The sequence below is a fragment of the Athalia rosae genome, chromosome 6 (genome assembly GCF_917208135.1).
Source record: "Athalia rosae chromosome 6, iyAthRosa1.1, whole genome shotgun sequence".
Classification (NCBI taxonomy): domain Eukaryota; kingdom Metazoa; phylum Arthropoda; class Insecta; order Hymenoptera; family Athaliidae; genus Athalia; species Athalia rosae.
Window position 1 is genome coordinate 6,854,553 of NC_064031.1, and position 16,592 is coordinate 6,871,144.

Sequence of the window (16,592 nt, forward strand, 5' to 3'; positions counted from 1 at the left end):
CGGGAAATCGCTTCCAAAATGAAATAATTAGTATCCTTGCAGCGCAAATTCAAAAATATATTTTGTCAGCAATAAAAGACGCCAAATATTTTTCAGTAATTTTGGATTGTACGCCGGACATGGGACATGTCGAGCAAATTACAATAATTTTGAGATATGTGCATATTCAAAATGACGAAGTAGAAGTGAGAGAAAATTTCGTTGGTTTTTCTCCAGCTCAAAAAAGTACTGGAGAAGCTTTTTACGACTTTTTAATTGAAAAATTAAGCTCTCTTAAATTAAATGTTAACGATATGAGAGGCCAGGGGTATGATAATGGATCAAATATGGCTGGAAAACATATTGGATTGCAGAAACGAATTTTGGACAATTATCCACGAGCTTTGTTTATGCCATGCAACGCGCATACATTAAATTTGGTCGTCAATGATGCAGCGAAAGTTTCTTTTTCAACTGTGGATTTTTTTAGTAATGTGTCAGCAATATACAATTACTTTTCCGGATACCCTTTTCGATGGCAAATTTTAAAAAAACATGTAAAATCGTTAACAGTAAAACAAGTTAGCGTAACCCGGTGGGAATCAAGGATTAAGGCGATTAGACCACTGCGTCATGAATTAGGTGAAATTTATGACAGCCTAATAGAACTAGCGGAAGAATGTTCAACACCAATAGGTCAACATGAAGCTAAATGTTTGGCAATGAAAATTAAATCGTACAAATTTATTTGTTCCACAGTAATATGGTACGAAATCTTAGAAAAAGTAAATATTATTAGTAAAATGATGCAGACCGTTTCTTGGAATCTTACTTCATGTGCTGAATCTATTAATAATATTTTAATTTTTTTCCAAAGTATTAGAAATGATGAAAATTTCGAAAAGTATTTGAAAATTGCTGATGAATTATGTGAATCACTTGAAATACAACCAGAATTTCCTGTTGAAATTAATCTACGTCGACGCCATAAGCGAAAACAATTTGACTATGAAGGAGATGAGGATATTCAGTTAACTGCTAAAGAAAATTTCAAAATTAATTTTTTCTATGTAATATTGGATACAGCCATTTCATCTGTTACTACCCGATTTGAAACATTATCCAATTTCGAACAGTCTTTCGGATTTTTATATAAATTTGTTGAAATAGGAGAGGACGACATAAAAAAAAGTTGCTTCGACTTTCATAATAAATTCAAGGATGGCGAATCGTGCGACATAAACGGAGCAGAATTATACGAAGAGTTAATTTCATTGAAAATAATTATAAAAGATAGGAAACAACCCGAAGAACTCCTAAAGTATTTGTACAAACACAATTTACAAAATTCATTTCCAAATGTATCTACAAGCTTAAAACTATTATTGACCATGCCTGTATCAGTTGCGTCTGGAGAACGTAGTTTTTCTAAATTGAAAATCATAAAAAATTACCTACGTACTTCCATGACGCAAGAACGTATGAGCAATCTTTCAATTATCGCGATTGAAAGTGAAATTGCTGAATCTTTAAATATTCACGAAGCAATTGACGATTTTGTCAGTAAAAAATCCCGTAGGATTAACTTTTAATATGTACTTTATTTAATAATTGCTTCGTGAAGATTCAGCAATTTCACTTTCAATCGCGATAATTGAAAGATTGAAAGATTTCCCTAATTAACCGGTAACCTAACCGAAATAATTTTATGAAACCGGTTAATTAACCAAAAACCTTTACTATTTTCAATATCAATAAATAATACGTAAGATTTGATTTTTTAAAATCAAATAATTTTAAATTGTCACTGAGCGACACCTAGGATTTTAAATTATCGTATTCCTATGTTCTTTACGTTTGATAATTTTGTCTGTGATTATAATACCAATACCATAATTACTTTTTTTCATGTTATTATTAAAGTAAGTAAATTAATTCTATTTTGTATACCTCCCAAGTTGCAAGTCAGCCCAGATCTGCCATTGGCCACTGAGCTTTGTTATCCTAATATGTTAGTATAGATTTAAGGGTTATTCCTTGTTCTTTATGTTTGATAATTTTGTCTGTGATTATAAAACCAATACCATAATTTTTTTCATGTTATTATTTTTGTTTAAATTTTAAATAAAAAAATGTTTATTTTGTGCATTTTTTTTTCTTAAACTTCATCCAAACATATAAATCTCATAAAACCGGTTTTGGGAACAAAACCAATATTTTTTTTCGTTCTCGATTTCGGTTAACCAAAAACTGATTTTTTTCCCGGTTTGATGCCCTGTGTATAATAATAAACATTAAAAATTAAAGTAGTTTTTTTTAATGTTATCCTGGGGGCGGCCATACAGACTGGCACGCAGGCGGCCATATACCCAGGCACGGCCCTGGGTGGGATACATACATGCATCTTATATATTTGCAGTATATCCCAATTCGGGTCTTCGCCTACGCCATTGCCACCGACTCAGCTATAAAGTAAGCAAATGTAATGTACGATAGCTGCTCAAGAGCGATTTTTCTCTTCGAAAACCTACCAAAGCCTTGAGATAGTCTGTGATATATTTAGTAGAATATTACTAAGTCAGAATTGTGATTCTCACTGGAGCAAGTATAACAGTGAGAAGCTTAGAACTTCGACATGTAAGATTTGCAAAGCATTGGAATCTGGTATTGCCCTTGCCAAGGACTCAGCTGTAAAGTAAGCAAATGTAATGTACGATAGTTGCTCAAGAGCGGTCTTGTTATTCGAAAAATAGCCAAGGCCGTGAAAGAAATTGTGATCTATTTTGAAGGATATAATATGTTGTACTATGCATGGCAATGTTATTACTTTTGAAACTTGTCTGGCAGGACGTTTTATGTTTTTTGTAATGTATGTGCTGTGTGTACGGCATGAATATTAGGAATACATAGGGTCTGTTTATTGTAGTTAGTTTGCTATATCTTGTTCTACGAATATTTATATGCTGTAGTAAAATATTTTGACCGAATTATAACTTGTTATCATTCAAATCTAGATTTAGGATGTGTATGAATGCACCATCAATTTTATGCCTGGAATTACTAATATGAAGTGGAAATATGCTACCATCTTGCTTATAGTTTTTCGAAATTCTGAAATAAATATCACCTACATCATTATTGTTGGCAAATTTTGCAATCAGACTCGTGCCAATCGCAAAATCAGAAGTGTTCTAACATTCAGACATGCGAAATTACAGCAGATATCAATTCCGCGTATACGAATTCAGAACGGATTCATAATACGCGGTTGGAGCGCGCTGTGCAGCGGAAAATTCGAACACTAGTGTACCGTATGTGGGCCTGTCTGAAGACAATATGGCCGTCAGAAAAGCGTAGATTGTCGGATATTTGCTAGTTTCAAGTATTCGAGCGTATTTTAGACTTTTCCAAAAAAGTGAGAGGTGCATTCTCTTTTATTAATTGCTAGGATGGTGCGCTGGGTAGTCAAAGTGGTGAGCAAGTGACTAAACTACTGTATAATTGGTGCAAATAGAGATGACGGGTCCCCACGCTGGGAAATCATCACGACGCACCTCGCATTTTATAAAATTCAATTTCATAGTTTTTTGACTTTAATACCTGGTTTTTCCGACCAGCGCACCTTCCTAGCAATTAATAAAAGAGAATGCACCTCTCACTTTTCCGAATAAGTCGAAAATACGCCTAAATAGTTGAAACTACGAAATCTCGCATAAAAAATGATATATATATGTTGGTATCCAAGACCCTTAATGAAAAGCTAGATCTTTGAGAATCTTTTGGAGATTAAAAATAAAATAAACCCAGATGGGTTCAATTGATCGTAAAAAAAAGGTTGTAAAAAGAAACATGAGAATTGGATTATAGAAAATGCGGAAATCCACACGATTTAATATCAACGAACTACATATTTTGATTTGCATTAATATTGGTTTGAAAATTTATTTGTGCGGGCCCCCTGAATGCGCACTACTAATTTGTGGAGGGTAATAATGTTGATGTATGTCAACCCAAAAGTGAGAGTTAACAAGAATCGCACTGCTAGATAATGTACTCAAAACGTAATTATATGTATTTGCAGGTTGCAGTCGAGCGGCGCCGAAAGCCGACCGACAAATTGAGGCATCAGTTACAACATCTCTGGGAAACTTCAAGTGCGTTGAAAAAAGACGTTGAAAGACTGTTAGCAAGTAAAGCAGGTAATGCAGGAATTCCGTCATGCTATGAAAATGATAACGGAAAGCATGAAAATACGGCAAGAGATCTAGTACCTGACTCGATAACAGTACAACGTACTGATGTTAGCTGTGAAGTTAGTGCCAGTACCACCGAGTGCAAAGAACATCACGGTGAAACTCTTGAACACAGGAATGTAAGTGATACGACAGACTGCGTTTTGGATGTCTCACTTCCGGTGAATAATGGTAAAGCGGGTCCGAAAACGTACATCGAATCTAAATTTTTTAGTCGCAAACGGTCGAGAAAAAGTTACAACTCGAAACCTGCCATTTACGACTTCACCGATTCCGAAGATGAAATCGAACGTGACAAAGAAAACACTCCACCAAATATTTCAGCAGATCATGTGAATAGAATTCGGTATGTCGTGGCTCTGGGCGGGAGGCAACCTTTTTCAGCAAAGTTTAAAAACGCCAATGGAGTAATCACCAACAGTACCATTCGCAAAGGACTAAAGATTGTACTTGCACAGGAGTACCACTGTTCGTGTTCTGTGAGATTCAGTACAAAACCTAATTTCACCCAACTAAGAGGCATGGAACGAGATGAAGTGAAGCGCGCGTCGAGTAAGCGACAACCGCGTGATTACCAATTACAGGTCGAAAGTAGCCTTGATTCGGCTCTAGCTGCGGACGGAAACATGCAAGACTTACGCCGTCTGTATATTTATCAAAAAGCGAAGTCTGAAGACAATTGCAAAAACGACTTAGCTCTTAACTCAGGAGACCTTAGCGACGTGTTCCAGTTATGGATGGTGCAGGCGAAGGAAAAAGATCCGTATCTTCGTTATGTGTCCCTACCTCTGACTGCGATGATGTTCACAGAGGCTCAATTAGAGATAATAGAAAAGTCGAAGGGAACAGTCGTGCACTTAGATACCACCGGATCTGTTGTCAGAAAACCTCCTCATCTGAATTATAAGCGGATTTATTACTACATTATAGTCACAAAGCACAAGGAATCCGTGATACCAATTGCTGAAATGGTTACGTCGGAACACAACATCAATTCGATCGCAACATTCCTTAAAAAGTACAGATTTTTTGTGCAGCAAAAATTACACGCTTGGCCATTTGTTGCGGCAGTAGTTGTCGATTGGAGTTGGGCATTGATGAACGCTATTTTTTCGGAATGGAACCACATGACTGTTGGAGAATATTTGAATATGGCGTACAAGTATATCACAATAGGCCAAAGACCTAAAAACGTGGTGATAGTTCAAAGCTGCTGCGCTCATTTTATGAAACGGATATCGATGATTATCAAAAAAGACTTCTCGCAATTCCAGCGAAAAAAATCGTTTTTACTGGAGTGCGTAGCAATCATGATGCTCTGCAGAGGAATGCAAGAACTTCTGCAAGTGTTCACACACTTTGTAAAGGCAGTGTCGTCGCCCGACGAAGTCGATGCGCGAAATAGCTTAATTGTTTTAGCGGAAATTGTGACAGACCGAAAACTGGAAATCACAATCATGACTGATCACGGCAAGGAGATGGGCGACAATGCAAAAGAGACGTTACACGAAAGCAAACCGGAAGTAGATTTCGAAACACAGAAAAAAAGCAAAGCAGTGTACGCCAACTCTCCGTTTTTCCAAGAATTCGACAACAAACTGCGGGAAGTGGAAAAAGAAATTGATAGGACAAAACCAATCACGAACAAGTACTACGTACCCGGTTTTGCCAAGCATATGACTTGGAAGCATTTTCCATACGCTCCTCTTTGGACATCGATGATGTTGGATTTAGTCGATGAAAATATATCTCGTCTTAGTAACGCCTACGTGGAAAGTTACAACAACGTTATAAAACATCAGGTGTTGAACCACGAAAAAAACATGAAGATCGGACACTTCATCCGAAAAGTAGAATCGTACACACCATCGCTGATTGCGGAAGCCAATTTGGGAGTAACCTTGAAAACCAAAGAACCCAGCACGAGACCGAAGTATCCCAGAACTGCGAAACGTGACGTCATTGGCAATACTGTCACCGCTCCGACATCCGATGAATACGTTGCACTCACGCAGTGTTCCACAGGAGATCTGGTTACAGGGCAGGACTCATTGCAACCGAACCAAATTCAATCTACCGTGATAGTAGCTTCCGAAATAGACATTACGTGCCGTAAGAAAGCGTCCGATCCATTGATCACCGAAACTTGGACGGACAAGAAACAATGGGTTCGAGCGAGAACCCATTTCGAAGGTAATCGTCTTGCACGGATTATGCAAAAATTGCGCAAAGATGAAGAAACAGAGAAGCGCGCATATGAACATACCGACGAAACACGAAAATCCGAGTGCATCGTACCACAGTGTACCATACGAAACATGGAAACCCCGAAAACTTCTGTCCACACGGCGATTGAAAGTGATGTGGTCAAGGAACCAGAGGCTTGCGAATATACCGCTCCCGAGCGTGCAGCAATTGAAATCTGTCAGTCTACTGTTGTCGAAGATGAGAATCGCTTGGCAGGAATTTCGCAAGATACTTGCTGCGGTCTTAAAAATGGTTTGATGGATGATGTCCACTATTACTTGAAGTCCAGGTCACACAACGTGAAAATTGGCTCTTACACTGCATCTCTGAATCCCCCATTGAGATCGAATAATTTCCAAATCACCGCAAGACAATTTCATACTTTGTCGCGGAATAGATGGATCGATGGTTTGGCGATCGATTGTTATTCAATGACGCATATCGACACATGGACGAACAGCATCTATATGTCGACGGACGATACAAGTGTGATAATCGGATGCTATTGGTTGTACAGAAAACAACCTTCCTGTGCGATGTATAACATCTCTCGCCCCCTAAGTGGCAAAATCTTTTTGCCATACATGATTCATGGTCACTGACGTTTGCTGGTTGTCGATATAGACGAGAACACTTTATCATTGTTGGATCCATATGGTGGAAACGATGATGAAAAAAGGCTGCTCGAAGCATTCCATCAATTTTTGACAGGCTGCAGTAACCGATCTACTTTCAAGGAACTGCGGAAGATCCAGTGGACGATGAAAGAAGTACTCGGCAGGCCGTATCAGGCTCCAAATGATACCAGCAATTGCGGAGCACACGTTGCACGTTACATCGAATGTTTGGCAAAGAACAACCCATTTGATTTATCATTCGATCCGCCGGAATTCAGACGGAAGATGGCTCGAATCCTATTACTAAAATCAGATAATGTCAAAGACAAGTGCATGTACTGCTTTGAAAAGTGTCGTGATACGGATGCTCAGTCGACATGCGTGAAGTGTCTGCGTTGGTGTCACACCAACTGTTTGGATAAAGGTGAAGTAAACTCGGAAGACGAAGAGTTTGAAAACGACCCGTTAAATAAATTCAAGAAGAGGTCCCGGAATAGTAAAGCTGGTCTCCAAGAAACAAGGAAAACGTCCTTGATAAATTCGTGTGTTGCGTACACATGCAAGTTATGTAGATAAAGTGGATTCGCATAACATACTAGCAATGACATTACAATTAAACAAATCCTACGATTTCGTGGTTTCTACCATTTATGTTGAAATCGTTCACTTGGAGATAATATGTAAATATCACAACTTGCAGGTGAAGATACTTATTCGAAATACGATGAAAGGCGCTATGTAACAAGATGAGATATTATAATGCTACCAATTTCCATCTATGTGATTGGTTATATCAATCATAATTTCTATTAGCTCAACAATGAACGATGAGAGTTCAACAAACCGGCTATGAAGTTTGTTTGAAACATGTGTTGTTTGTAATATCCAAAGGCGTTGTGTGAATTATATGATTATATGTTTGTTACATTTCTTACAGAAAATATAGAACGTGCGTGCGTGCAACTACGTTCGAACGATGGGTGTGTTGAGCCTTAAAATTTAGATAACCAAGGATTATAACAACCAAAGTGCGATACTAACGGCCTTGCTTCAGTGCCTAGTTCGCAGTATATTGCCCATAACCAAGGCGTATTTAGGCCACATTGATTAACGTTTACATTTTGTACAATTTTTACAGACTATCCTGATCGTGTGTTCGTGCAAGTAACGTGTTGAGCCTGCAACACAGTCTAACCAAAGTTTATTACGACCAAAGTGTAAAATTGTTGGCTTTGCTTTTGAGCCTAGTTTACAGTATTTTGCCCGAGATCCCGGAGACATTTGGGTCAAATTTATCTAAATATATGTACACTGACCGGCATAAATGGCTTCACAATGTTTACGTCGCGCGGCGATGTGTGGGTCACAGGTAGGCGGAGTTTCTATCTACGGGGGCCCATAAGCGCGATCAAGAGAGCATCATAGTGCGACAGAGTTAGCAACATATCGCTCGTTGCATCCCTTTCGCACAGCACTGGTGCGAGCGAGTCGGCAGAGTCAGGTAGACCAGCTTGGTGGGGGAGATATTCTTCTCCTCGCGCGGAAGGCATTTCTGGCCACCGATACTAATTCGTTTCTTGTCTCACTAACGCTGTGCGACGACGATGGGTGATCGAAAACACCATTCCTCTCGAACTCACGAAACTCGCCGTAGCGTCTTCTAACTCCCAACTCATGCGCTGTGGCTGTCTCTCACAATCAGGATACCCAACGTGCGGTAGAAAGTGAGAAGGCGCCAATGGGATGTATAAGGGTGCCGAAAGATAGATTCTGATGACTTTTTTGACATTTTCCCAAAATTAAAAAAGTTTTTTTAGAAACTACGTTTTTGAAGTCGATAACCAATGTAATCCAACGTCTACTCGATGGAATCAAATGAAATATCCACAGCTTGTTGAAAGCATAAAAAAGTAGAGGCTGATCGTAGTATTATTTTTTTTATTAAAATTTACATTTTTTACAAACAATAATGAACTAGTGCTTTTTCAATCGAAAAACCGCCAGTAAACTATCAGAGACCGCCATTCTGTTTATTTGAGAAAAAGAACTTCGATCACCCCTAACCCGTAAGGCCCTGGTAATCTTAATGGGAAAACTGAATCTGTCTATAAGTTCAATCAAGTATCGAATTTTTCCGTTTACTTCAATTAACGGCATGAATATTGCCCGTACTTCATAGTTGAATTGTTGCAAACTGAAATGAAAATAATTTCATAACATCGCGTCTTACTCAGCCTGTCCCGGTATACGTTCTTAATGAGTTCGGGAACGAGCGGAAATCGGTAAAAAACATCTACAAATGGGGAAATCGATCGGAAATTGCATTTATAATTTTTTTTTCCAATTTTGGGAAAATGTCAAAAAAAGTCATCAGAAAGAATCTATCTTTCGGCACCCTTATACATCCCATTGGCGCCTTCTCACTTTCTACCGCACGTTGGGTATCCTGATTGTGAGAGACAGCCACAGCGCATGAGTTGGGAGTTAGAAGACGCTACGGCGAGTTTCGTGAGTTCGAGAGGAATGGTGTTTTCGATCACCCATCGTCGTCGCACAGCGTTAGTGAGACAAGAAACGAATTAGTATCGGTGGCCAGAAATGCCTTCCGCGCGAGGAGAAGAATATCTCCCCCACCAAGCTGGACTACCTGACTCTGCCGACTCGCTCGCACCAGTGCTGTGCGAAAGGGATGCAACGAGCGATGTGTTGCTAACTCTGTCGCACTATGATGCTCTCTCGATCGCGCTTATGGGCCCCCGTAGGTAGAAACTCCGCCTACCTGTGACCCACACATCGCCGCACGACGTAAACATTGTGAAGCCATTTATGCCGGTCAGTATACATATTACGGTGTGTCGCCTAAAAAATTTTCGCAAAATTTCCGACCAATCGATAAAGATTTAGAGATGGCTACAACAGAGTGTATGATTGCCATTCAAATATCACACTCAAATTTATTTTTTCATAATCTGGCCGCAAAACTTTCATCTCAATTAAACTTAAGACTGTTTTGTTGACTCAAAAGAGAAGTTAGTAAAAAAAATATATATATATTTTTTTTCAAAACACCCTAGTATACCTCATTATGTATGCTTATTTTCTATTTTGTGTCACTTGTACAGGCTTCAAGGTTTGCTGCCGGAAAATATTCTTTCACGAATACTTGCGCGTTCGATAGCGCGACGAACGTAATACTTGTCGCTGCGTTTGATAGACCACAAGTGAGGAAAGCCGTGGAGGATCTTAAGGACAATAATCCGATCTTTAACTTGATAGTGGACATAATGACCAAGGGTCTACGCGCTTACTCTTACCAACTGAGGGCACAAATACTACTCGATTTCCACGAATCTGTCAGAAGGGTAAAAAATTGTCACTTGGTCGACTGCGAGTCGAACGTCTGTCCAGTGTTAGCTAAGGCATTCATAAACACACCAAGCCTTCGTGAGATATCGCTGTGCGCCAAAGGATGTCAATACGTAGATAAATCGCTACGAACGATCAGCGTTAATCGAGACCATCTGATGCGGCATCAAGATTTTGATAACGTACTACATAAAATTTTGAGTAGTCGTGGTAGAGGCTATTGTGTGAAGTGTCGAGCACCCACGGACCACGTTATCACCGCTACGGGTAAGTTTCCATTCAAAAACGTTCATACTTTTTTTTATATTGTAAAATATCACTGTCCGATTGATTTATGTTAATTTGTTATTTGTATTGTTATTCTCTTCTTTCTTTGATGTTTTTTCTTCATTCTTCCATCTTTAAGTTGGGTCCTAATCAAGCATCTGGCTGATGTTTTCGTTGAACGTCGTGTATCTGTAAAAACAGCTTTTAATCACTTGACGAAGCAAAATTAAAAAAAAAAGACTTCATGTATTGATTGCACTCATCATAACTTCATTCTTTTCTGATATTCTACACCTCACATATGAAGAAACACAAATTTTACTGATAAACTGAAATTCCTGAATTCGATTTCGACTAATTTATCCCGGTCCGACGTGATTTCGCGATATGGGTACTAGTGTGTCCTGATTCTTTGTTTTCCCCCCTATTTTTCACGTCCCACTACCTGAAACTTGTGTTTTTCGTCCGAAATGAACCCTAATTAAAGATAAACGCTATACCTCAAGTATTGACTTTTTCATCTTAACACGTGATAATGATAATCCGTTATGTACATCAAGAAAATGTGTCGCAACGAATGGAATGTATTGTCTAGCCTTAATGTGAACGAAGATTCGGCAAAAAACAAAATTTTGGAGTGGTGGCCGGTAAAAAAATAGAAAAAAATTAAATTGAGGACAGCCGATTAGACACACATAATAAAAAATCTCCGTGAAATTTTGAATATTTTCAGCCATTTCGGTGACGAACATGCATAGATGTAAAATAGGAAATGAGAAAGTGATATTTCTCCTGAAATTTGATTACACAAAATCACTGATCGAATTTCAATCATTTGAGCACGATAAATCCGTGATTCAAATTTGCTAAATAAGGCATTCTGGAATGCATTGCATATATCCTGGTGATATTACACCAGAAGATAAAATGCCGTCTCTATATCAATTACTATTTGTTATGCTTTCGACATAACACTTACTTTTATGCGTAACGATTGGCATTTACAGGTCTTTTCATGATCATGGAAACGGATGATGTTGGAGTTTTAATGTTGGATCAAATCCCGAAGAGTTGCTGTGATCCGTTAAGCAATGGAAAGTCTCGTTACAGACTTATCGGTATCATAGATTTTACGCCTCCAAGGACAGCAACCCGATCTGTGGTCGATAATAACCCAGGGCTAGGGCACTATACGACAATTTCGTTGAGGCCACCGAGCTCGTATTTCAAATTCGACGACACGAGAGCCAATTCTGCGCCCGTAATCATCAAGCCAGACCTCACGCGCTTGTTTGGTTTAAATTCGACGAGTGAACCTGTGAAAGATATAAAAAAAAAAAGATTAATTTTTATAAGATAAAATAATTATGAGTTATTAAGTTTGAAATGTTTAAAATATGAAGTACTATTCTATACAGTAGATTTTGTTGGAAATAGAAAAAAAAACTATTTTCTTACCGATTCCTCCAGTTTTATTCCTATCGGACTTCAGGTATCAATTTTTTTTTTCTTGGGACGCTGGTCTTCTGCTACAGACCGGCGCTGCCGTACCTTTACATCAGTGGCTATGCTTTATTTGCAACATAATTATTACCGTGGAAAATGACTAAACTCGCTACTATGAGATGAATAAATAGCAGTCGAACACCAAAATTGTAACAGTTTAAAAAAAAATTTCACCACACCTTGACGGAAAGTTTCGTATTAATGCCCTCTTCGGAAAGAGCATTCTATTACGCGTGTCGCGAAAAAAAGTATACGCAGCGTGGTAAGAAAATTGTACCGTATCAAACTGCGTTTATGCACGTAATTTGAAATGTATATTACTTTTACTTGCTAGGTGCGTAATATACTATTATACTATAACTACCAATTTGGAAAAAGGCAAAGAGAAAAGGGTATCATCACCTTGCTTGGGATGATAATAATTCAGTCCCTAAATGGAAAGCAAACACTATAGTATACTTACGTTTTCTCCGGGTAGCAGATCCGAACAAAACACACTAGAAGGTGAGGCGAAATCACCTCACCCCTTGGCTCTCTTTCCCTGTTTGATAACACGGCACTGTGTGACTTAAATGTCGCTTTTGCAGTTTTAACTGAATATGAAAAATTTAATATTCTGGAGCGTGGTTACACGATGCCTGCTTCAATACGACGAACTGAATGAAAGATCTATTTACCTATCATGCTCCCCACTCTAAGTTACTTATAACGTCACACACACAGTGATAGGTCGCACGATAAAAACAGAAAACTCAACAAAAATGATCAACAAGGACGACCTTTTACTTCTACTTATTATGAAGTAGTTTTGGATGATCAGTTTTGATTTAATTTATGTTTTGTTTGTTTAATCAACACGAATGAATATTTATTGAACAAACACAAGATGCTTAAAAGACTCACCAGATCATTTTCGTAATAACGTACATGAGGTTCATTCGACAAGAAGACAGAAATATTATACCAAACCCGTGGCCAACGCAAGACTTTGAATTTCTCACAAAACTCAGAATATTCGATCAGCACTCTTTTTCTTGCACTGTAGCAGAACAACAAGAACGCTGTGCGTACGCTATATACTACGAATGTAGCCTATGTGTTAACCAGGGCCAGACAGAATAAGCAGAAGGTAAGTTCGCAGTAACAAGCTGATATTGACGTTGAGCCATGTATTTGTTAGCTTCATTTCGAGTGGGATAAGCTTTGGAATGTAACAGAAAAAATCGAAAATGACGAGCGACAAATTCGGGCCTTGGATATTATTGGAGCATCTACCCAGGTAGAAATTTAATCTTGGCAGAAGCTAACCGCGATCTAGTTATGCTAGTTCTTATCTTGGTGCGGCATAGCTTAACTATACTGCTGCAAGCTCGGTTTGTAACGCTCATTTTAGCTAGCAGCAGGTTGAATTACTTATCTTGGGCCAACCTTCGTAATTTAGCTAGTACCAATATGATCAATTCAGGTTGTAGCAGGCTTCGGGATTTTTAGAGGTAAACGTGAAATAAATTGCAGTATTAACAATCCACTATACAGTTATCATTTATGTTATTAACGTTTATTATCAAAATATACTGAAGAATATTATGGTGGAGTAACAAGTAATAAATTATGGGTATTATATAACTGCAATAAACTTTTAAACTGTGAAGAAAATGTCTTATTCGCTTATATCACTTTTTTCGTCAATCTTCTCTTTTCTGGTCCGATTTATTCTGTAACCTTCCCAATCTTTTGAATTGGTAAAGACTGTTCCTAGTGCGGCATAGACTTTCGATTCGACTGCATTTATCCGGGATGTTAAAGTTTCTGCAGGTCAAAGTAAAATTGTTTAAAGTTTATAGACACTTTCAAAAGCGAAATATCTAAAGAAAAGACATAACGCAGAAGTTGTATCAATTACAGTTACTTTGTAAAAATGAAAATATTACAATAATTACAAAAACATTTAAGAAAGAACCACATGGAAAAATGAATCAGACCGGTCGGAAATCATTGAACTTAACCTCTAAATTATTGTTACGAATTACAAGTCAAGAATAATGAACTATCAAACTTTTCTCCACTAGTAATTATAACAGAGTGAATATTATTTTTACTTACCAGTTTAAATTTGGTCGTTAATCACGTTCAACGAAGAATATCCACAATATAAATATGAATATGAAGTAAACAAACACAGAAAACGTGCGTAACATACCCATCGCTTGCGCATTCGCTTCGCGCAAATTAGCATAGCATAGATACACACCGTATATAACAATGGAAAATTTATAATTGCGATATAATTGTATGGTTCATATAGAAGATCTATACGTGTATGACGGTATTAACCAATACCGTCCTAACCAACAAAAATACAAATTTGAGTCTTTAACGTTATTTTATCATTTTAACATTCACTGGATACGTTCATCATATAATAATTCGATTTTTTTCAAAATGTTGGCTAAGACGTTATTGCTTAGTATCATCCATATACCTTTATAAATCGAATCATATAAAATAAAATTGAAAAAGATAAATACGTGAGATGCGTACGTATACTACTTTTATCGATGAACCACGTGTGTACTGAACATTTTAAACATATACATATATGTCACTGTAAGCCTAACCCCACTTTTCGCAAAAGTAAAGCTATCACGTATACTTAGGTCGCGGCTAGGTACAATGCAAAGGTAATAACCAAGCAACATATCTCGAAATCCTGAACTGCAATTGTACCTAGCAGCAACCTAAAGCCAATGTCGCAGTACGAACCTCGCAAGCCAATATTAAATGAGGCTAGCGGCTAGGCTGAAACTTATTCTGCCAAGATAACTTTCTACCTGGGTAATTAGCATTTAATTACTGCTCAATCACTTTTTCGAATTTGTCATCCCCATCGTAGATTCGACCCTCGACACCGTCAGCAGCCCCACAGACGGCAGAAAAAATCGAAAAAAATTGAGAAAAAATCGTAAATGACGAGCGACAAATTCGGGCCTTGGATATTATTGGAGCATCTAATTAGCATTTAATTACTGCCCAATCACTTTTTCGAAATCACCCTCTCTTAGCTGATTTTTCAATGTGGCGCTGCTAGCTTGAATCCAAGCTGGCACCGCTACAGGTTTTTTTTTATAAAATGCAGAGCGACAAATTCGGCATTAGAGCATTCAATGAGCATCTAATTAGCACTCAATTATTACATATACTGAACTCAATATTTCTCTTGTGGCGGTGCTAGCTTGATAGACGTGTAGTATGCCCGTAAGCATTCACGTATGAGATATAGTTGGACAGAAATTAAGAGTCACAGAATATCTACCTTCATATGCTGAAACCCTCTGTTCCAAATGAAGTTCAACGCTGACATTATCTGGAGAGGCTGCAACACGTATGAGAGGGAATCAGTGCACCGCCAAGAGATCCAGTACTCAAGGACAATTGAATATTACGGTTGATGAAGAGCCTGCTATAAAAACGACCCGATGAAATTCACTTTTGGAAAGAAAGTTGACTGTGTAATCGAGGAAATGAATTACCCATACCTATCTATTCATCAAGGATTTCGTTGTGATAACATATCAACAGTTATTCTAATAAGAGCACTGGAAATTTTTAATCAGTTGATCTATTCAAAAGATCTATCGTGCGGAATGAAAATTCAAAGAAATAAAGCCGTGAAATTGAAGAAGGACGTGGTGCATAATTCGGAGTGAACAAATATCTGTTAACAATCCGAGGACATGCGAATAGCTAAAATACGACGTAAAATATTGGATTAAATGAACTGAACAATATGCAATCGACTAGGATTTATTCCGCAACACGTGAAGTATAGCTTCACTTCGTATTTCTTTGTATTAATCATTTGTTCATGGACTCGTAAGTGCAATTAGAATGTTGTGACGAATGTGAGGATCGCAACATATGTCACTTGAAATATACGATACCTCCGAGAACAAACGAATTAATGCTATATGCGTAGAAAATAACATCATTTTTAGTTTTAGAGATAGCATTTTGCAATCTTTGAAAAAGCTATGTATCACCATCGTTGTAAGTTTACGAGATGTAAGCATGAAAACGGAGTAGTCTTTGGAACGCCGAGAGAAAAGTGCTTATGTAATACTGCGTACTAATCACGTTGCGATTTATTTTCGACAGGTACGCTGGACGTATGTTGTTATCATGTATTGTAACGTGGTGCGCCCAATCCTCTAAAGATAGGAAGAAAAAGATACGTAGAAGTAGGCGACACGAATACTGATCAATGGAAGTGTATAGGTCAGTATACGTGAAGCGCGCTAGCAATTGTTTAATTTCGCGATCGCCGGGAGTACCTCAGAAGGCCCCGAGCAAACCAGAT

The 16,592-nt window shown here is 38.0% G+C and overlaps 2 protein-coding genes across 4 annotated transcripts; both read left to right on the forward strand.

Moving 5' to 3' along the window:
- The first annotated feature begins 3,305 nt into the window (after nucleotides 1–3,305).
- Nucleotides 3,306–9,296, forward strand: LOC125501306. Of its 3 annotated transcripts, none has more exons than XR_007278841.1 (4): nucleotides 3,306–3,979; nucleotides 4,061–4,351; nucleotides 4,447–7,950; nucleotides 8,034–9,296. XR_007278841.1 is itself a non-coding variant. In XM_048656579.1 (4 exons), the coding sequence occupies exons 3-4, from the start codon at nucleotides 4,278–4,280 to the stop codon at nucleotides 7,079–7,081; spliced, it is 2,709 nt and encodes a 902-aa protein (XP_048512536.1). In that variant the 5' UTR covers nucleotides 3,306–3,711; nucleotides 3,847–3,979; nucleotides 4,061–4,277; the 3' UTR covers nucleotides 7,082–9,296. The 3 variants fall into 3 exon arrangements, 2 of the variants coding, with proteins under 2 accessions (XP_048512536.1, XP_048512535.1); XM_048656579.1 differs by having other exon boundaries at nucleotides 3,306–3,711; nucleotides 3,847–3,979; nucleotides 4,447–9,296; XM_048656578.1 differs by having other exon boundaries at nucleotides 4,447–9,296.
- Nucleotides 9,297–9,873: 577 nt separating this feature from the next.
- On the forward strand, nucleotides 9,874–12,366 carry LOC125501307. Its single transcript, XM_048656581.1, has 2 exons — nucleotides 9,874–10,729; nucleotides 11,737–12,366. Exons 1-2 carry the CDS (start codon nucleotides 10,186–10,188, stop codon nucleotides 12,087–12,089), a joined length of 897 nt encoding a protein of 298 aa, XP_048512538.1. The 5' UTR covers nucleotides 9,874–10,185; the 3' UTR covers nucleotides 12,090–12,366.
- Nucleotides 12,367–16,592: the final 4,226 nt, after the last annotated feature.

What these genes read in the sequence shown, in the direction of transcription:
- LOC125501307 (XM_048656581.1), top strand. Translation starts at nt 10,186, where the DNA reads ATGCTTATTTTCTATTTTGTGTCACTTGTACAGGCTTCAAGGTTTGCT. An exon ending in CCACGTTATCACCGCTACGG is followed by an intron (nt 10,730 to 11,736) that starts GTAAGTTTCCAT and finishes TGGCATTTACAG; the next exon opens with GTCTTTTCATGATCATGGAA.
- LOC125501306 (XM_048656578.1), top strand. Translation starts at nt 4,278, where the DNA reads ATGTTAGCTGTGAAGTTAGTGCCAGTACCACCGAGTGCAAAGAACATC. An exon ending in AAACTCTTGAACACAGGAAT is followed by an intron (nt 4,352 to 4,446) that starts GTAAGTGATACG and finishes TAAATTTTTTAG; the next exon opens with TCGCAAACGGTCGAGAAAAA.